Below are 21,757 nucleotides of genomic sequence, written 5' to 3' on the forward strand. Positions count from 1 at the left end.
CAAAGCAGCTCAATTCAGGACAGAAAGGTATCTTGTCAGAAGACAATAGAATTATCTTCCTCATTGGAATTTTTGTAGCTTCCTGAAGCACATCTGCAGGTGATACTATAAAAAGGATGGTTGAGTTAAATAGGAGGAAAATTTAATCTATTGAAATCTGGAAAAGGGTAACATATTCTTGCTCACCTCATTACTGATAAGCGCGTGCACACACACACAGATTTTTCACATTGGAGGGAATGACAAAGCTTATTCTAATAAGGGAAATTTATCAATATAAAAGTCCCTTAATTGTTTTTCTTGCTTTGCCTGAGATCTTATTTGTTGGTTTGTGGTCTCACTGGGTCTAAACCATATGTTTAGATGAATACTATCAAAAATCATGTTGATCTCAAAACATGACTACCTCATTTAGCTTTGTTTAAACCAGATTCTATGTAATTAAAGTATATTCTCTCCCTTCTTTAAAACCAAGTTTGGAAGCTTAAATACTAGATGTAACAACACTGACATCATTGCTGGACTATGTGAATGGAACAACTCCAATATAATTTCTTGTCACCCACATTGTATTAAAATAAAAATTCCTGTTTTCTACTGACCTAATGAACAGAAGAATATGTTAAGTTTAAAATAAGACTTGTTTAGACAAGTCAACCTTTAAAAAAAAAAAATCAGTCAAGATACTATGGGTGGGTTGGGGAAGTGTAAATTTGAATGCCATTATTTAAACTTAGATCAGGAAAATATATTTTATGCAATTTACATTCTATTTTTATGAGAAGCAAGTGGGAAAATTAGTTTTCTATAACTTATTTATAGAAGTAGTAATTGATACAAAACTAAGTTATTTTCATAATATTGACCTTAGTATTATATCTACAGTGTTCTAAATCCAAATCATGAAAGAATATCAAGTAGAGCTCTAAAGTTGACTGAACATTTTATCTCAACTTTTGAAAAATATTAATTTACATAATATATGCAAGCAACTAAAGTCATCCACAATATCTTAGTCTACAGTTATTTTTGAATAAGTGTGTTTATTATATTTAAGAAGCATAATAAGCAACTATCAGGCCTTACCATTTGAATTGTAGACCGTCCCGTAGAATTGAAGACCAAAAAGAAAGTAATATTCTACTTTAAGTTTATTGCTTGAAGATTTTAGGACATTCACTCTATACTCATTTTACATTTAAGAAAGATTATCTCTGAATATTTTGGTTTTTTTTATTAGTTGCTCATGACAATACAATGATCTTGACATATCATACATTGGAATCAAATGGGGTATGAATTCTCATTTTTCCAAGTGTTCAGGTTGCAGAATCACATTGGTTAAAAAAAAAAAAAAGCAATTTGATGAAAATAGTAATTCTAGCATATCTGTTAATCATAGCAACAAAAGCTCTAATTAGTGCTTCTTTTATTGTTTTCCTCTCAACACAGGCCATGATCATTGCTTTCACATCAGACATGATCCCCCGCCTGGTGTATTACTGGTCCTTCTCCATCCCTCCCTATGGGGACCACACTCACTATACTATGGAGGGGTACATCAGCAATACTCTCTCCATCTTCAACATCGCAGACTTCAAAAACAAAAGCAAAGGAGATTCGTTCTCTGGGCTTGGTGGCCATACCACATGCAGGCAAGTTCTATCTATTTTAAAAAGTCATGTAATCTTGAAAAGGGCATGTGTGTGTGTGTCATTTAAATCAAATTGCTAGAAATATTTCCCACATATCTTTTTCTTTAATAGCTTTCTTTGCAATTAAACTAAAAAGGTAAGAAAGACTTGGGTTAGGATTTTTAAAACCAAACCAAAAAAGCAAGACTGAAAGGTCAGAATTTCATATGGTTTCAGGGAAACAGATCCAGGGGGAAACTCATAGTTTAGAAATGGAGAAATTTCAAGACGTCCAGAAATCAAGATCATTTAATTGTTAGGATTAATTTATTATTCAAGAACAATCTGAAGATACACAATGGTATACAAGAACCTTCATTTAACAAACATGTAAAGGTAAACGATGTAGATACCTAACAATATTCTCTAAAAGTATTCCAAATCTCTCTGCATTGGTTTTAAAGACTGGTAAGATCAACTATGGACAGTAAACATCACTACTCATAAAGCCCTACACACCTAAAGGAGGCTTTAAAATGCCTTTAGTCTAATTCTTCAAAGGCTTCACTGATTCAAATTCTCAACACAACCAAAATTAATGTTTCCAAGTTATACTTGATACAACCTCTTTAGAATCCTACACTGAACCTGCTTCCTTTTTTTTAAACTCTACATAATTCTAATCAGTGAATCAACTCTTCTAAATCTACAACAATAACACAGGACATCTGATGACAAGAAATTGGGTTAAAAAGTCACAATGAGGAGGCATCTCTCTGTGCTTTGTAGAGAGAGATGGTCCCGTGACTGAGCCAACTCAAACAACATTATATAAATAATTAACAAACGTGATCCTGAAAATAGGCTAAATTGTCTTTTTTCTGAGTACATATTCAAGGAGTTATTATTGCAGTGGGTTTTTTCCCCTCAGAGTTTTGTGTCCAAATTGAGATCTGGGAGAAAATTTATGGTGCCCAACTGAAAGAACATTGCACTAAACACAACTCCTTTTTAAAATGGGGCCCTTGTTTACAGTAGTTGATGAAAATAACTTGTCTCCTAATATGCCTCTGTTTTGTTTCCAGGTATCGTGATTTCCGAAACCCGCCTGGACACCCACAAGAATATAAACACAATATCTACTATTGGCATGTGATCGCCGCCAAGCTGGCTTTTATCATTGTCACGGAGGTAGGAAAGTGTACTTTGAAATAGTTTCTAAGACTGCATATTTGCAGACACTATTTTTAAAGTGTTGCTAACTCTATTTAAAATGCATAATATTTTCCTAATGCCTGGTAATAATTATTTTTAGGAGATGAATTAATCAGGTTGGGCCTGAAAATACCCATAGTACTCTAATTAAATGAAATTGGTTGTCTACTTTAGACATTAAAAAACACGTGTAACAGAGATCCGATTCCATTTGATACTGTATTAAATGACCATCTTTTTTTAAAATTTGGGGGCACTGAGCAGCATATGGGACTGTAGCAGGGCTTAAGATGAGTAAGATGTGACCTTTGAATCAAATAAGGAAGTTTTATCACTATCATAACTTCATTCAGACTATTGTTTTTATTTAATTATTACATTTTCATAATATCCCAACTTAGTTTTTTATCTCTCTAAAATTAACTCTGAAAACTGACAGCTATAAATCATTAATTGATCTAGCCAACTTCTTTTTCAGCGAATAACTATTACCAAACAAAGCCTCTAAATTTGTTTGGTGTTTACATTTAGCTGCAAGAGACAAAATTTACCTATAGTGGCTTATATAAATAAGGGTTGATTTATTTTTTAATTGTATATACCTTTATTCATTTATTTTTATGTGGTGCTAAGGATTGAACTCAGTGCCTCACATGTGGTAGGTGAGCGCTCTACCACTGAACCACAACCTCAGCCCTGATTTTTTTTTTTTTTTAAACATTAACAAATTGAGGCTTTGTAATTTGGTTAAGAAAATGTATAATGGATGAGAGGAAATTTTTCCAGAATAGACTGAAAGACATCAGTTCACAGAACAGAAAGCATGATCTACATCAGACAGAATAAAGGAACACACACTTATACATATTGTAAAGAAAACGCAGCCCACCAAAGATAAGACCAAAACCAGAGAAAAGAGAGAGATGACTGACAAAGAAAATTAAAATTAGAACAAGGGTAGACCTTGTAACAACAACTATGGGAGCCAAAAGAGAGTAGTCCAGTATCTTCCATGTGCTAGAGAAGGTAGCACTTTCCACAGTGAAAAACACCAGGACATATGGTTTTAGAAGAGTGAAACCAAGCTTTTTAGAACAGATTTAGAACAATCTTATACAAATGCCTTCAATGAGCAAAAAGAAGAGGAAATACTCTCCAACTCATTTGGTAAAGCTGAGAGTAGCCTTGATCCTAAAATCAAACAAGAATAGAAAAAGGAAGGAAAATTAGGGCCAATCTTACTCATTTCACAGATGTAAAAATCCTTTTAGAATGTGTAAGCTAAATCTTACAATATATTTTTAAAAGATAACATCACACCCTATTGGCTTTAACTCAGAAATGCCAGAGTGACATAACATAGAAAACCTACTTATCTATAAATATTTCCTACCTCAAAAAAAAAAAAAAAAAATTAAACCTCTTTCCTACATGGGAAATCATTATGCTTTTCCATCATCAAATAAAGTATAATAATAAAGGGGTCAATTCAATAAGAGTAAATAATGATGAAATGCATCAAATATTAGAACACATAATATAGAAAGAAAATATTAATATACCAAAGACTCCAATACATGGAACATCTATTCTCATGGATAGATCCTATGGCAGGCTACAAAACAAGTCTTACCAAATTTTTAAATATCAAAATAATATCAGGTATCTTTTGTGATAATAATGCAATAAAATGGGAAATCAAGTATACAGGTTCTTGGGAACTAAACCACATACTCCTGAGCAACTGATGGATCAATGAATAAATCAAGGAAATTTTTTAAAATTTGGAAGAAATGATAATGGAAACGTATCCCACACATTTTGGTGGGTTGTAACAAAAGCAGTACTAAGAAGTTTATTGCAACATCCCATGTAAAAATAGCAGAAAACTCTCAAATTAACAACCTATCATTGCACCTCAAGGAAAAAAAAATACAAGATTAGAAGACACAAAAAACAGCAGAAATAGAAAATTCAGAAACAGTGTAAAACCCCAATGAAATGAAGACTTGATTTTTTTTTTTAAGAGATGAACAAAATTGGAAAACCCTTAACTAGAATGAATAAGAAAAAAATAAAGCCTTATTTGAGTCTGGAACAAGACAAAGATGCGCATTTTCTCCACTTTTATTCAATACAAGTACTAGAAGTACTGGAACAATCCAACAAGAAAAAGAATTATGGGCATCCAGACTACTGTCCTGGTTATCAAAGAAGCCTTTTGAATTTCTTTTCTTGGCTGAGCCAGGGCAACTCATTTTGAAGTGTTATGTAGTATCGTGGCCTCCCAGCCCCCTGGGATAGCAAGTCTTAGAAGACTTTACCCTAACCAAGATGTGAACCATGCGTTTAGGTTGAGCCTTGATTGATCAGTCGGGGCCTTTACCTGAGCAAGTAAGTCCCACAAGGACCAAAGAGACAGTTCCCAAATTATCTGGGATATACACATAACCATTTAGTTTTTATGATAGCACTTCTAATTTGAAGTACAGGTTGGTTTCAACATTTTATCCTTTTGGCCTTTAATGTCCTTGCCTTGCAGGGGAGACACCCCCCAAGGCAACCCTGAGGTGCTTTAAAAGGTCAATAACCTGGAGACCCAGAAAGCAACCTTCCATATGCTTTTCTAAGAGGGTGTGTAGTTCTTTGTGGATGGAAACAGCTTAGATAAAACTCTCCCAATCCCAGTGGTCACCATTGTTTGGTACAATTTCTACTGATGGTCTATGGGTCCTGTCTCTCTCAAATAGCAGCTTAAGATCATCTACAACGTGGCAGAAGTAGTCATTCTTGTTGTCTTCCCTGTCTCCTTGATGTCTGATAGTGGAGTTCATTTCATCTGAGTACAATGGATTTATGGCTTGACTCCCACCCGTTCTAAGGAAGACTGATCATGTTGTACACTTGACAGTAAATTGGTTATTTAGATTCTGTTCCCTCCACATCTTTAAGGGGACTCTATTTCCAGATTAGAAGTCATGCAATAGGACATCAGAGGCACACAGTAACCTCTGAGATACAAACTCAGAGTTTTTTAATTTTAATTTGTTATATGACAGCAGAATGCATTATAATTCATATTACACATATAGAGCACAACTTTTCATATCTCTGGTTGTCCACAACACTTGATTATATTGAAAAGGAACAATTTGTAAAGATGTTAAATCTTCAAGTATCACCCCAAGGATGAGGCCTAAAATGATCTACCATACAGAATTTCAAAAGGACTTAAACAGATCTTACTTCTAGGGATCACATGTATCTGTAACAGAATAATGGGTAAATTTCTATCCCAGGTCAGGTGAGTTTCCTGACAACATGGTGATCTTTTTAAGGTGTGATTCATTTTGTCAGTTTTTCCCATTGACTATGGTTTCTATGCTGAATGCACTTTCTATTTGACATCCAAAGCTTCTGAAACCTGATGTTTTTTTTTTTTAAAATGAATGCTGGTTCATAGTCATTTTGTATGGTTTTTGGCAATCCATATCTTGGTATAATTTCCTTTAGCAGAATGTGAGTCCTTTGTCTCAATAGGGAAAGCTTCTACCCATCCCGGAAATATGTTCACAAACACCAACAAATACCTGAAGTTAAGATAGTCCTGGCATCCGAGTAAAATAAATCCTCAGAAGACAGTCTTCCCTATATGGGTGCCCTTCATTACACTCTGGGCTACAATGGGTATTTTTGTGAAGATCAGACCCAATGATGAAGAGTCTGCTATCGTAGTCCGGGACCAGTTTTTTGTTTTTGTAGCCACTATAAATTGTGGTGCCTTGTTGAAAGTAGGTTCTGTGGTGTTCTTGTTTTAATACAGAATACACTCACGCTTTAGGTATTAAAGGTATGCCTTTTTCATCACCTTCCATCCTTGAGGGGGTTCATTAATAAAATGCCAATCCTTTGCCCTTTTATAGTCCTCTTCTAAATATCTGGGTGCAAATTCTGATAAGGTTATTTGGGGCAGGAGGGGCCTTGTTAGTGTTTTGTTTTGCCAGCTTGTTTTACCATTTGATTGGCCAGTTTCTCTCTTCCACAACTTCATCCCCTTTCTGAAGACAAGGGCAGTACGTTATTGAGACCTGCCAAGGTTTGTGCACTGCTTCTTATAACTGTAGAATCTGAGATGCAGATTTTATGTCCATGTTGTTTGAGGTCACTTAGTTGCTGATCCTCCCAAATAGCCCCATGTGCATGAGCCATCATGAAGGCCTAGAGTCAGCATAGATATTGACTCATTTGTTCTCTAGCAGAATCAGGGCTCCAGTGAGTATGGTACATTAAGACTTTTGTGCCAAGTCCCAAGTGGCAGGGCATCTGATTCAGTTGTCCCTTGGATATTTACTACCACATACCCTGCATTGTCTCTCACTTTGTTCCAGAAGCTGGTACCAGCAGTGAAGAGTTCTGTGTCCCAGTCTTCCATAGGTTGATCAGCCAAATCTAGCCTGCTTGCATCAACTGTCTTGACTTGCAGACAATCCCTGCAAGTTGGTATCATCCCTGTGTCACTAGGTAATAGAGTGGCTGGATTTAAAGTAGATGACACCTTAACATTAGTATCATTCAGAACAGTAGCCTGGCATCTGCCCATCCTTCCTGCCAGTAGCCACTTTTGCTCCAGCAGAGTTAACCCATGATGGTGAGCACATGCTGTGGTGGGTAGCACTAGTGCAAACTTGTCAGCCTCTTGTAACAGTTCACAGGTGGCTACAACTGCCCTCAGGCAAGGCAGCTATCCTGGTCACTGTCAGGTCTAATTGCTTTGAAAAATATGCCCCTAGACAGTGTTGATACTACATTAAGAGTAAGCATTCCTAGCCTAGTTCATTGTTTCTCAGGTACATACAAATTGAAGAGCTTATTTAAGTTTGGCAAACCTCAAGTGGTACTTAGGCTTTTGAGCCTCAAACTCAAACCTGTCAGGAAGAGATTCTGAACCTTTAGATTGGACTCCTGAATACTTAGTGCTTCATACAGATGTCTGACTATATAAGACCAAAATTTGGGCTGGGGTGGTGGCTCAGTGATACAGTGCTCGCCTAGCCTGCATGAGGCACTGGGTTCGATCCTCGGCACCACATACAAACAAACTAATGTATCCACCTAAAACTAAAGATACATAAATAATTTTTTTTTAAAAAAAAAGACCAAAATTTACTACATAGATTCAACAGAAAACCCTGCAATTGCTGTTGGGTACAGGAGTCTTTAAATAAAATCTCATTCTTCTGATTATACACAATGTAGAATCACCAGTCACGTAGTCATATATGCACATAGGGTCATAATGTCTGGTTCATTCTATCCTTCTTACTCCCATACCCTCTCCCTTCCCTTCACCTCTCTGCCTAATCCAAAGTAATTCTGTTCTTCTCTAACTCCCCTTATTGTGAATTAGTATTTGCATATCAGAGAAAACATTTGGGGAGATTGGCTTATTTTGCTTATCATGATGTTCTCCAGCTCCATCCATTTACTGGCAAATGACGTAATTTCATTCTTTAAGGCTGAGTAATATTCCATTGTGTATATATACCATATTTTCTTTATCCATTCATCTGTTGAAGGGCACCTAGGTTGGTTCCATAGTTTAGCTATTTTGAATTGAGCTGCTGTAAACATTGATGTGGCTGCATCATTATAATATGCTCTTTTAAACTTCCTTGGGTTTAAACTTAGGCATGGGATAGCTGGGTGAAATGGTGGTTCCATTCCAAGTTTTCTGAGGAATCTCCATACCACTTTCCATAATGGTTGCACCAATTTGCAGTCCTACCAGCAATGTATGAGTGTACCTTTCCCCCCAACATCCTTGCCAACGCTTATTATTGCTTGCATTCTTGATTTTGCCATTCTGACTGGAGCAAGATGAAATCTTAAAGAAAATCAAATTGCTAGAGATGAACATTTTTTTCATATATTTATTTATTAATCAATTGTATTTCTTCTGTGAAGTGTCTGTTCAGTTCCTTAGCCCATTTATTGATTGGGTTATTTGTTTTTGTGGTGTTTTCTGTGTACTTTGTATATCATGGAGATTAGTGCTCTATCTGATGTGCATGTGATAAAGATTTTCTCCCATTCCATGGGCACTCTCTTCATGTTATTGTTTCCTTTGCTGAGAAGCAGCTTTTTAGTGTGAATCCATACCATTTATTGATTCTTGATTTTATTTCTTGTGCTTTGGGAATCTTGTTAAGAAGTCAGATCCTAAGCCGACATAATAAAAGAAAAAGTAGACCCAAATCTTTACTAGGTGCAAGGTCTGTGTTCTAATGCCTGAGTCTTTGATCCACTTGAGTTTTATACATGTCGAGAGATAAGGGTTTGATTTCATTTTGTTACATATGGATTTTCCCAGCACCATTTGTTTAATTACACTTTTAAATTTTTCAAAAAACTAGCTGGATGCCCCTTCAACCTTCCTACTTCAGTAAGTATTTAGCTTCGGGTCCCAGGCTTTACTTTTAGTGTAATCTGCGTAGGCTACATGTTTATAGCCCTTCCTGGCATGCCCTTTGTCCAGACTTTAGATCTTATCTTTTTTCAACTTCTGCAAGCATTTATTCTTAAACTTGGGAAACTTGCGTCTCTAATTGCCTGAGGAGAAGTTTACGCAGGCATTTACTTTGCACAAAAGGTCACTTTTGTGCAAAAAAAGGTATTGGGTACTCCAGTACATGCAGAAAATGCTGTTTTAAAGTTGTATCTCCTAATTGACATTCCAATGTCTGGAGGAAGGACCTACCTTGAGATTTACCTAATATTCCCACAATCATAGTCTCTACTTAGCTTTTTCCCCTAATGTAATATTTTAATACCTAGTAAGTAGACCTGCATCTAAGAGTAAGTTAATCAATTGGCTCCCACTCTTTGTCGTATGTGGGGCTCGCATAGGGAAATTCACGTTAACCAGATCAAATCTGTAGGAGCTTCAAGGCCTTCTCAGTTCTCATCCAACCCTGTTTCCCTCACCAACATCTGGGGAGTGAGCCTCCCGTCAAGTTCACTTGTTTCTTTGAGCAATCATTCTTCCAATGGTCTTCTTCCTTCCATTAAGCATATTAGTTTTGAACCTAGGACCACATACCTTCTTCCAAAGGCCTTCTTCCTTCCTTAGGTCACCATCTTCCCCCCAAAGCGCCAGGTACAGCCACTTGGTTTCTTGCTTTAGGCAATCTCTCCTAGTCGAGAGGGACTCATTCCCAGGGCACCATCTATCTTTAATTTCTTTAATGGGTACAGGGAACTTTGCTCGATGAAAGTCATATTTATCATATTCAGATTATCTGGGCTTTCTGGATGTACATCTGCATAACACTGGCAGGCTTGATAGATTATCCCTTAACAGAGTCTGGCCAGGTTTTTGTAAGACTCTTTGACCTTATGGAGACTTTGTTTAGAAGCACCAGGCTCAATCCTGCTGAGTTAATAGGGTCCATCCACCTCATTTGCCTCCAACGTACCAGCAGGATCCTTCACATGGAGCCTGTGTGCTCTCCGGCTTTGTCAGTGACCATCTTCCTTTCCTGTGAGCATGCTATTCATCAGAATATAAATGTCTGCCTACTTCTGGTGGTAATTGATAAAAATGGAAGAAAAGAACTCAGCCCCTCCTACTGAGAAGATCCTGTCCACAGGACTGTTTTCCCAATTGAATCTATCAGAAATAGAAATGGGCTATGCATCCTTACACGTTTAGTAGGTTGCCTCCGAACACTTGCCACATCAGGAGGGGAAAAACCCATCCTTCAGGGCTTCTAATTACCTTTCAGACATCATACCTTTGTCAGGAGAGGCCTGCCCTCTTGGGAGAGGGGGAGCAGTTATTGCTGACCACCAGCAGAGGGCTGGGCATCACAGCTGTGGTAGGAAAGTGCCCCCGCAGCTATATGTGATGCTTCCAGAGGTGAGGGTTTAAGTTATGGATTAATCTCTCTCTCCAGACTAGCCATCAAGTAATAAGGGTGGGGTCTTACCTGACCTCTGAACCACAATAGTGTTCAACACATCTTTCCCTTTCTCCCAATAAAATAACGTGAAGTCTTAGAGAAAAAGATGACATTCCTTATAACTGTAGTGTACTAATTAAGTGACTCATGAGGCACTTTTCCCCCCTGACTCCATGGCATATTGTGGCCAAGCTATAGTGAGATAAAATGCCATTTGTTTTCTTTTTGGTCATAGGACTAAACTATAATCAGACTATTTTGTTACCGATGGCGAGTTCCCCATTTTGATAAAAGTGAAAACAGTTATGAGCACACAGTCTGCATGTACTCAGAAGTATAGGCAGAATAAGGGAACCACACACACAGTCTACCAGAATCAGAGGTCAAGACCACAGATTTCAGGATAAAAGTCCTACAACTCTTCCGTCTCCTACAGTGCTCTCTGAAAACCAGATGAGCGGACTTCTTTTGAAGTGAGTCTAATGAGGGTGTGAGGAGAGAGTTCTCAAGAGTACACCTCAAGATGACACCCCTTCTGATGCTGCAGATCATCTTACCTGAGGCTATTTCTTCATCTGCTACTGAGGGCCTATGAAGGTAACCCTCCTTGAGATGAGAAAAGGAACAGGTTGTCCCCAGGGCTAAAGTGGCCTTGGTAGCTGCAAGGGACTTATCCTTCTACTCCCCAACCTGGGTCCAGTCCACTGCAGCAAAATCCAGCCTCACAGTGGGTGCCAGTTGTAACTGTACAAGGTTTGGTTCTGCCTCCTGATAGTCAATAAATGAAGAGGCAGAGTGATGGAGGGAGAAAGAGCTTCATTAACATGCCAGCATTATTAGAAGATGCCATGCTGTCCCCTTCAGTGACTATGTTGCCCCTTGCCCTAAGGGAGAGTTTAATATGATTTTTCAAGGAAAGATTCATGGAAAGCTGAGCAAGTACCAGAGAGGTGGAACCTCTTCTGAAATGTGGGCTAGGTCAACATCTTATCTGGATCATATAGGTCAGTGAGAGTTGCAATCCAGTGGGTCTGAAGATGACATTAGTAATCAGTACAGAAGCTTTGATCACTGGAGTGGCTGGTGTCTTGTTTTTGCTGTGGACTGCATTTCTGGCAAGCACACTTCCAGGTATGACCTTCTCCCATAACTTGGGACTAGGGAGTATCTGGTAAGGGAGGGTTCGGGACACGCCTAGCTAACTTTAATATGCAGTTGATCTGTACATGATAGAGCAAGTAAAAGCAAAAACAAACTTCTGAGAATTGAGTCTCATTCAGTGGGAGGAGGGCTTATGTGTTCTTTTAATATTACATATAGGAAACCCAAAAAAGATCCCTCGAAAAAGCCATTAGAACTAATAAATTCAGCAATGTTGCAGAATACAAAAGTCACATACAAAAATAATTAGTGTTTCTGTATGTCAATAGTGAATTATGTGAAAAATAAAGAAAGCAATTTCATTTCTAATAGCTACCAAGAAAAATAAAATATCTAGGAATAAATTTAACCACAGGGGTGAAAGATCTCCATAATGAGAAATATAAAACATTATGAAAGAGAGAGGACGCAAAAAAAAAAAAAGGAAAAAAATCTCTGGGTTTATGGACCTTTTAACAATATTGATACTTCTAATCCATGCACAAAGTGATCTTCAGATTCAGTGCAGTCCCTATCAAAGTATCAATTATATTCACAGAACTAGAAAAAATAATCCTAAAATTTGTATGAAACAAGAAACTCAAAATGGCCAAAGCAGTATTCTGATTTCAAAATATACTACAAAGGTGTAGTGATTAAAGTGGCATGGTATTAGCATATAATAGACCTACATATCAGAATGGGACAAAATATAGAGCTCAGAAGTGAACCCACGCATCTCAAGCCAACTGATCTTCAACAAAGGTGCTAAGAAAGCACATTGGGGAAAAGTGGTCTATTTGGGAAACTGGATATCCAAGCAGAAGAATGAAACTAGACCCCCATCTCGCAATAGTTACAAAAGCCAACCCAATATGGATTAAACACTTAAGTGTAAGACCTAAAATTAATAGAAGAAAATACAGAAAATGTTCAGGACTTTGGATAACACTCAAAAGCAGAAAGAAAGAAGAAACAGCCTACAGGAGGAGAGAAAATATCTGCAAAGACTACATCTGATGAGGAGTTAATAATCAGGATATGTGCCGCAGTCCGGCTGCAGCAAAATAACAGGGGGGGGGGGGGCGTGTTCTGGCAAAATGCCAGGCGCCATCCAGACTTGTTTATAGACCTTAACAGATATGTAAGAAACTCAAAACAAAGAAAACAAACCATAGATAATCCAATTTTTAAAATGGGCAGCAGATATAAATAGGCATTTCTTAACACAAATGGCCAACGTGTGTGTGAAAAAAATGCTCAACATCAGGTACTATCAGGGAAATGCAAATCAAAACCACAACGAAGTATCCCTCCATTTAGAATGGCTGCGAACAAAGATCAGTGCTGGCAAGGTGTGGAGAAAAGGACACCATTTATAAGCTCTTGCTGGGAATGTAGATTAATATACCCATTATGGAATGGAAGTCCATAAAATTAAAGATAGAACTGCTTGTGACCCAGCAACCCTGCTACATTCAAAAGTAATCAGTATGTGGAACAGACACCAGCACTCCCATGTAGATGGCAGCATTGCTCACAATAGGCAAGAAATAGAAGCAACCTCAGTTTTATATAGAGTGATAAATGGATTTTTAAAAGGTACCTATACACAATGGAATAGTATTCATCAATTAAAGGGGTGAGATCTTGTCATTTGTGTCAGCATGGATGGAATTGGAAATTCATAGACATTTAGAGTAGTAGTAGAGGCTGGGAGAGTATGGGGAAGGCAGGAATGAGGGAATATTGACAAATGGACAGCAAGTTACGATTACAGAGGCGAATTAAGTTGTTCGAGTGTTCTTTTGCACAGTAGAATGAATACAGGTCTTGACAATATCCTGTATATTTCCAAAACATTACAAGAAAGGACTTTCTTTGCACCACAAAGAAATAATGTTTAGGGGAGTAAATATGTATTGAAACATCACATGGTACCCTAAACGTGCAATTTTTATGTATTTTTTAAGTCAAATTTAAAATTTCTCCTGCTTCACTGGCCATTCCTTCTCAACTGCTTTGCCAGTCCCTTCCTCCTTCCTTCTCAATGATTCTGGGATTCATTCCTTTATGGTCATCTTTTTACCCTCTTGGTAATCTCTTGCACTCTGTTCACTTTAAATACCAACTGTAAGCCAATGGACCTAAAAATTGATATTTTTAAAGTATTCTTCTCCCGAGTCCAACCCAAGAATCCAGCTGCCTAGTTTTTCTTTGAATATCTCATAGATCTCCCAACTGTACTGACACACATTCCTATATTTTCTTACATCCACTTCCAATAGTCTTCCCATAATCCATCCCTTGGTCCATGCCATCCAGCCTGCCCCCTCTTGATTTTGGCAGCGCTCTCACCAGTTTCTCTGTCCTGAGTTCTTAGAGACCTTCTTGTTTATTTTTCTCTTTTTTCTCAACCCTAGAAAAGGGCACACAAAATATAACAACCAAATTGAGTATCCTTTTTTTTTTTTAAATTCAATGTGTGTTTTGGGGGCCTTCATTTCATCTTTATCCTTTATAACTGATGTGTCCCACATAGGGTGATGCATTCTTTTCAACATAATGAATCTGTACATTTCTAAAGTAGCAAAGGGATGTTCATTCTATACCCTGGCATGCACACAGCATGTCCACTATCTTGTTGAGATATACCACAGTGACAAGCAAACCCTCCATTTCCTTGTGACAGTTTTCTTCTTCTCTCCTGCAGCACATCATCTACTCTGTGAAGTTTTTAATTTCCTATATCATTCCGGATGTATCCAAAAGCACGAGGAGCAAAATCAAGAGAGAAAAGTACCTAACCCAGAAGCTACTTCATGAGAGTCACCTCAAAGATATGACGAAAAACATGGGAGCTATAGCCGAGAGGATGGTAGAAGTGGTAGATAACAATCTACGACCAAAATTAGAATGAAAGCTTTATGTTCTGAGAAGCACTTTAAAGAATTCAGCTCTGTCAAAATATATTATGAGTCACTAATGAGAATGTTTAAGTTAAATCACTTTGGCAAATGGCAAACGTTAACGGTTCACATTTGCCATGTATTTTATTTTTCAGTTTCAGCTAGTGATGCAAAAACTGAAGAATATAAAACTTATATCAAGAAGAGCATAAAACTAATCACCTGGAAAACCTAATATGCTACCTTCTTTGGTAAATTGGAATTTTAGTAACCCAGTGTGTTTAGCAGCCACCCCTTGAAAGCAGAATGGATCCTTTTTTTTCTATTTGATTACTTTCATCCCTTCCTATTCTCAAGCACATGATCTCCTTTATTTTTAGGTAGTGTTTTTTATCTCTTTAGTTCACCAAATATAGTCCATTTATCTTTTTCTTACCATAATTAAAGACTAGACATGCTACCACTTTAATAGCTTTTATACGATTAAAAAAAATTGCTTACTCAGAATTGAGTTTGAATGTGGTATTAAGTGGCAAGTAGAATTCTTAATATTTAGGAGTATTATCGCATCCCTACAGAAAGAAACCTCACATAATAAGGAGTAGTTTGACTCGCAAAGATGGGCCAAAATGGAGACAAAGAAATGTTCATAGTGGACTGAAATGACGATAGCAAAGTTTTGAAACATTTATATTAACCTATAGTGACACCTTCTACCTTCTAGGATCACTCCTAGAATGATCTGTGCCTCATCAATGGTGACTGCCTTGCAGATCTCAAGGGAATAAGATGACAAAAGTAGGGATAGTTACAGATTCAAATAGAAGTGTAACTGTTCAATCTGGATGACTAAGTTGCCTATTCTAAAGATGTGTAGTTTCTTGGGAGAAAATGATAATCGAATGATTAAAATTACATTTTTATCAACATAACGTTCTGGAAAAGAGAAGCCCATCAGATTCCCACCAGTCAACTTTTATTCACCAGACACAGGAGGTACATTACTACAAATCACCAAGCGCCTTTGCAAATAGCTCACTGTGTGGCCTTCATGGCATGACCATGCTGTGTGGGGTCCAGGGGCAGCAGGTGCCCTAACTGTGAGCCACACCACTGTGGGCTTGTGTGGGGAGCCCTTTCATCAGGAGTGCAGCCTGTTTTTATTTTTGTATGCCAAAGTGATCGACATACCAAAGCAGTTGCCCCCATGAACACGTCTTCCTGCACCTTCCACCCTCAGATTCTGGGCCCCGTAATTCATTTGTAATTGTATGTTTGCACTAGAAACAAGTATATTTGGATTGTTAATCAAAAAAGGAAACTCTGGATTTGATTTCAGCTTGCAGCCTCCTCTAGGGTCAAGTAGGCAGTAAAGGGTAAAAAGGAACGATTTGGTCACAAACCTTACCATCAGCTAGAGGTCACCTCCTGAAGTCCTGCACCACTATGCTTATCTTACCCTCAGTTTTGCTCCACTAGATATCCACTGTGCTTTACTGCCTTTTAAGAGTCAGGCCCTGCGGTAGGTCTGGAAAAGACACAGGGCCTACACTTCTTTCCGTTGGCTGGTTAACAGGTCAGTGCTGCATGAAGAAGGCTGTTCCTGCTGCATGGGCCTCTACCCACTGGGATTCTGTTAAATGCCCAGGTGCCCTAGGAAACAACCTATCAGTATCCCAGCAGGAAAGGGAAGTGAAACATGTTTCAATAATCAGATACAGATCGCAGTTTTTAAGAGCCTGCCATCATGAATGCTTCAAATTTTTTAAAAAAAGCAGTATTCTGAGCTTTTGAATTGCCCCAATGGATCATAGACATTTCTCCACCTTCCTTTATCATGCATGTTGACAGTGTGGTCAGAGAGCCCAAGGCAGGCCACATGAGGTCTCGCTGCACTGAGACAAGAGATGAATGTCTTCCCACTGGAGGGAACTATTTCTCATTTCCGCACAGCCTAGGTGGAGCACCACTGTTCCTTTTCCCACCCTCTGAGAGACTGCTCCTGGAGGTGCGTGTCGCCTTCTCTCTTATTACCTCTTCTCTGAAGTATGTGACTATCTCCTAGCATTTGATTCATCAACTACTTACTGTTTATGTCATCATAGAAAAGGAAATGTTTTTGCCTTATCTCTTTGTGTATACTATAGAATTTTTTTTAAAAAATGTGCATTTATGTGTTCATAGCCCCAGCTGAGAGAATCCTCTTCAGAGTTAAAAAATGTGCTGCTATGGACAGGGGCTTTAAAACCCTCACATTTCTAAAGGCAGAAAATGTAATGTCTGACACTACCAAGATGCCCAAAAAAGCTAACTTGCAGTGGAGACCAGGGTCCCCCATAACTTCAGCAGTGTTCATGTGTCTAGTGCTACTTGTCAGAGAAAAATGGACTGTGATTGCATCTGCAAATGGGAAAGATGCCCCCTTCTCCCAGGAGCACCAAGGGGCATGGAAATCGGCCTGTGACCGGAGGATCTGGCCCTTGACCTGTTCAGTGTTAACCACTATAAAAATCTTAGCTTTATATCCTTGTGTATTGCCTGTGAGTTTTAATGGATTGAAGCATTAGACCCACTACTCAGGGGATTTTTCTTTAAACTCCTTCAGATATTTTAGATATCTCAGTAGAAATGAAAAGCCATCATTTTTGTTTTGAAACTAAACAAGGCCGTCTTGTAAAATGTTTGTCACAAAATACCCGCCTTTGTATTACATGTGCATCTTGGAGTTCACAGAACATTAATTCACAATAGGAGGCAGAATGTGATCTGTTGGTGAAACACTTCTTGTACCATTTTCTTGTGTTCATATTATAATGTGTTTGAAAAGTTAAAATGTCTGAGCAACTTAACTAAAGAACTGAAATATTCATACTTTTCCTACACTGTGGCAAAAGATGTAAAGTTTGTAATTAATGTTAATTTCTATGCATTTTAATATTCTTTTATAATTATGAGCATTTTAATAAATTCATTTTTACAAACAGTAAAGCTCTGTTCTATTGCATAAATTTCCTGAGAATACCTTTATATGCCATTTATTAGTGACCAGTTATGTATCACTTAGCAAATATGTACTTGTGTAAATTATATCTAAAATTGTATTTTCAATTTACTTTAGAGCATAGTTTTTCCAGGAAAAATTTGGGATGGGGTTTCAGACAGAGCTGCCACATACAGATGTTGGAATTGAGCCCTGCGTTAAGACCCTGAGCACCAGCCTCAGGTACTCTCAGTGCAGCTACCAGTGGACGGAAGGGTGCTTTAATTTCATGAAGGCATCTTCACTTGCTAAACCAGGGTTGCAAGGAACAATGTCACACAGGAAGGATGAGTCACTAAGTGCAGAAAGACTCTGTACCTAGAGTCATACAGAAAGGGGAATTTTTTGAGAAGAACATAAAGGATAATCTCATTACAAAAATAAAACCTTGAATAGCATGTGGATATCTTGAGAGGACAAGGTGGCTGAATAGAGGGGGCCCAGCCCTCACTGTCTTCTCCACAAAGAAGAACCAACATAATAGGTGTATAGCTGGATTTGGAGGCGAGTGGCCACTGGAAATGAGCAGGAGAGACTAAAACCTGGTAAGATTATGCTGGAACAACAGCATCCTAAGAAGAACAAAATCTCTTTGCATCTGTGGAGCCAGGATCCACAGCCAGGGGAGCTCAAGGAGTTCCCCTTTGCAGGGGTAAGGGGTAAAAGAGCCCCAGGGGAGTGTGGGTGCTGGCAATCCCAACACTGGCTGTCTTACAGGCCAGGGAGGTAAGTGTTCTGTCAAGTAAGTATTCTGAAATTTGCATAATTGCTTTGTTTTGGGATCTCACATCATCTCCTATGTAACCTCCAGGGTGCCATAGCCTGGAGCCATACTGAGAAGGAAGCTATTGTCTGAATTTAGACTGCTCTAGGTCAGAAACCCCTGTAAAAACTCACCTCTGGAATTCCACAGGCATTCCACTGTACTGTCTCATGGAATAGCTGCCCCATGAGTGCAACTTGGCCCAGCATAGTAACTTTGACCCAAGCCCACTAGGTGCAACTGCACTGTAGGGGACAGGAGTTACGACACAGAGGATGCTCCACTCAAGAACCACAAAAGCAAGTTCACCCTTTGAAACCAGGCCTGAGGCTTGCTGAATGTAGACTCCCACCAGGAATGAAGGCAGGCACCCCCATGGCTCTGGCCTCCTCTCCCCACTACCCCATGCTCAGGGCCTGTTACAAAACAGGGAGGGAACGCCTCAGTTTCAACTCTGGTCCTACTAGTAAGGACCTAGCTGAGAGTCCTTTATGCAGCTCTAGCTCCAGCTGTTGCCCTACAACCAGGCATGCACAGCTGGGGTAGGAGGATGGGAGTAGGGTACCAAGTGCAACTTGTCCAGCTCTGGCTAAGGTCCCACTCCTGGGCAGGCACTACCATCAAAGCAGTACAGAGAACACCATGGTTCCTGCTGCCACCCAATCTATGTGGTTCCCACCCAAGTTACCTGACCACACACTGCTGTCAGGATCAGGTGTGAGTGCCACTTCCTCTTCTCATGGAGCATCTAAGCCCATACCACTGACTGGTTATAGGACAAGGACCTCAGGCCCCACATCACTGCTACTAGCACAGCTAGCATCAGTAGAGCCTGAGGAAACCCCCACTCCCATTGTAGGAACAGCCACACCATGAACACTCCACATCCACCGCTTTCTACTCCACACCTGCCTGAAGTGCTATAATACCCCCACTCTTGCATGGCCACAGAGACAGTGGATCTTTCTGACTCTGCCATAGTACATACTGTGCCCAGCTAAAAATCAAAGCCAATATTGCATAACAAACACCCTAAGACATTTTCAGGAGAAAGTTGCTTAGGAAGGTAACCAACTCATGAAAATGGTAGAAATACCTAATTCACCAGATGCATAAATCCCAACATAGGAACACAATAAATATACAAAAACAAGATACAAAAGAGTTATTTGGAAGTGTTAACAGAGTCCAAAGAAAAAGGGACCAAACACTTGATTCAGAATCTAAAAGAATGATCATTTAAAAACTCAGTGAGCTCCAAGAGAATACAAATGAAATTAGGAAGGCGGGATATGAATAAGAAATTATGCAAGAAAAAAAAAAATAGTATTTTGAGCCAGGCGGGGTGGCATATGCTTGTAATCCCAGCGGCTTGGGAGGCTAAGACAGGAAGATTATGAGTTCAAAGCCAGCCTCAGCAATTTAGCAAGGCACTAAGCAACTCAGTGAGACCCTGTCTCTAATAAAATAGAAAACAGGGCTAGGGATGTGGCTCAGTGAACTCAGTGGTCGAGTTCAATCCCTGGTACCCCCTCCCCATTTTTGACATACCTAAAGGCAAGGAGAAACAATGTTAAGGACACAGAAAACCTACTCTATAATTCAAAACCTGCCTAATCTTGACCAAGATATGGACATCCATGTACAGGATAATTATAGAGCCCTAAGTAGACATGACCAGAAAAGATCCTCACCACAGCATTAATTATAGTCACACTGCAAAAAAAAAAAAAAAAAAAAAAATACAAAGAATTTTTATATCTACAAGAGAAAAATCACATTTAAGGTCATTTCCATTATTTTGACAGCAAATTTCTCAGCAGAAATTTGCCCTATAGACCAGAAGGAGATGGAATGACATATTCCAAGTCTTAAAAATAATTATCAACCAAGAATACTATAGCCAGCAAGTCTGTCCTTTGAAAATTAATAAGATACAAGCAAAAACAGAGAATTAATGACCACCTACCCAGCCTTAACAGGATATATGAGGGAGTCCTACATCCATAAACAAAAGAAAGATAACTACTATCATAAAAGCATGTAAAAGCATAAATTCCATTAAAAGAAGAGATAAAATAGTATACCTATAAGAAATTCACTTCACAAGACATACAAACTGAAAGTTGAAAGGATAGAAAATGATATTCTAAGAAAATATAAACTAAAAGCAAGCAGGAATAGGTCTACTTATGTCTGACAAGAGATATTAAGATAAAAACTGTAAGAGAAAGAAGGACACTATATCATGAATGACTAAGAGATCAATTCAACATGAACTTAGAATAATTAATTATAAGTCTATAAACACCGAATGTTAGAGCACCCAATTTTATAAAACACTATTAAAGAGAGAAAACGCCCTACTGTTGTTGTATCGGAGCCTAACACCCTACTTTCATCAATGAACATATCATCCAGACAAAAAAAAAATTAGCAAACATCAGAATTATGCTATAATGTGGATAGAATGGACTTATCAGACATTAATAGAACATTCCATCCAACTGCTCATGAATATATACACTTTCAACAGCACATGGAACTTTCTAGAATAGACCACACCTTAGGGCACTAAAACAAATTTTAACAAATTCAAAAAACTGAAATTATATCCTGTATTTTTTTCTGATCATAAAAAAATTTTTTTAGAAGTTATACAAATGCATAGGGACTGAACAAAACACTATTGAATGAACAGCATATTATCAAGGAAGTCAGAAGAGAGATTTAAAATTTTCAAAATATAACATACCAAAACCTGTGGGATGCAGCAGAAGCACAACTAAGGGGCATATATCAATGATTATCTACATTAGAAAAAAAAAAAAAAAAGGTCTCAAATAAGTAGTCTAAGGATGAACACCAAGGACTTAGAAAAGCATGAAAAAGACAAACCCATAATTGGTAGAAGGAAAGAAATGGCAAAGATCACAACAGAAATTAATGAAATAGGGGCTGGAGCTGGAGCTCAGTGGTAGAGCGCTTGCATCGCATACGTGAGGCATTGGGTTCAATCCTCAGCACCACATAAAGATAAATAAACAAAGATACTGTGTCCATCTATGACCAAAATATATTTTTTTAAAAAAAGA

The 21,757-nt window shown here is 38.3% G+C and overlaps 1 protein-coding gene across 3 annotated transcripts in view; it reads left to right on the forward strand.

Annotated features, from left to right (window-relative positions):
- Window positions 1–17,847, forward strand: part of Ano6 (anoctamin 6) — a 201,842-nt gene extending 183,995 nt beyond the window's left edge. For all 3 annotated transcript variants that reach the window (XM_046435890.2, XM_046435891.2, XM_046435892.2), the window contains 3 exons: window positions 1,453–1,655; window positions 2,720–2,825; window positions 14,664–17,847. In XM_046435890.2, coding sequence (XP_046291846.1) covers window positions 1,453–1,655; window positions 2,720–2,825; window positions 14,664–14,870 — 516 coding nt within the window. In that variant the 3' untranslated portion in view covers window positions 14,871–17,847. The remainder of the gene's footprint in view (window positions 1–1,452; window positions 1,656–2,719; window positions 2,826–14,663) is intronic.
- The last annotated feature ends 3,910 nt before the right edge of the window (window positions 17,848–21,757 follow it).

This window comes from Marmota monax, unplaced genomic scaffold (genome assembly GCF_021218885.2).
Source record: "Marmota monax isolate L192 unplaced genomic scaffold, Marmota_monax_Labrador192_F-V1.1 WCK01_AAM20220418_F8-fsc00012, whole genome shotgun sequence".
Lineage (NCBI taxonomy): Eukaryota > Metazoa > Chordata > Mammalia > Rodentia > Sciuridae > Marmota > Marmota monax.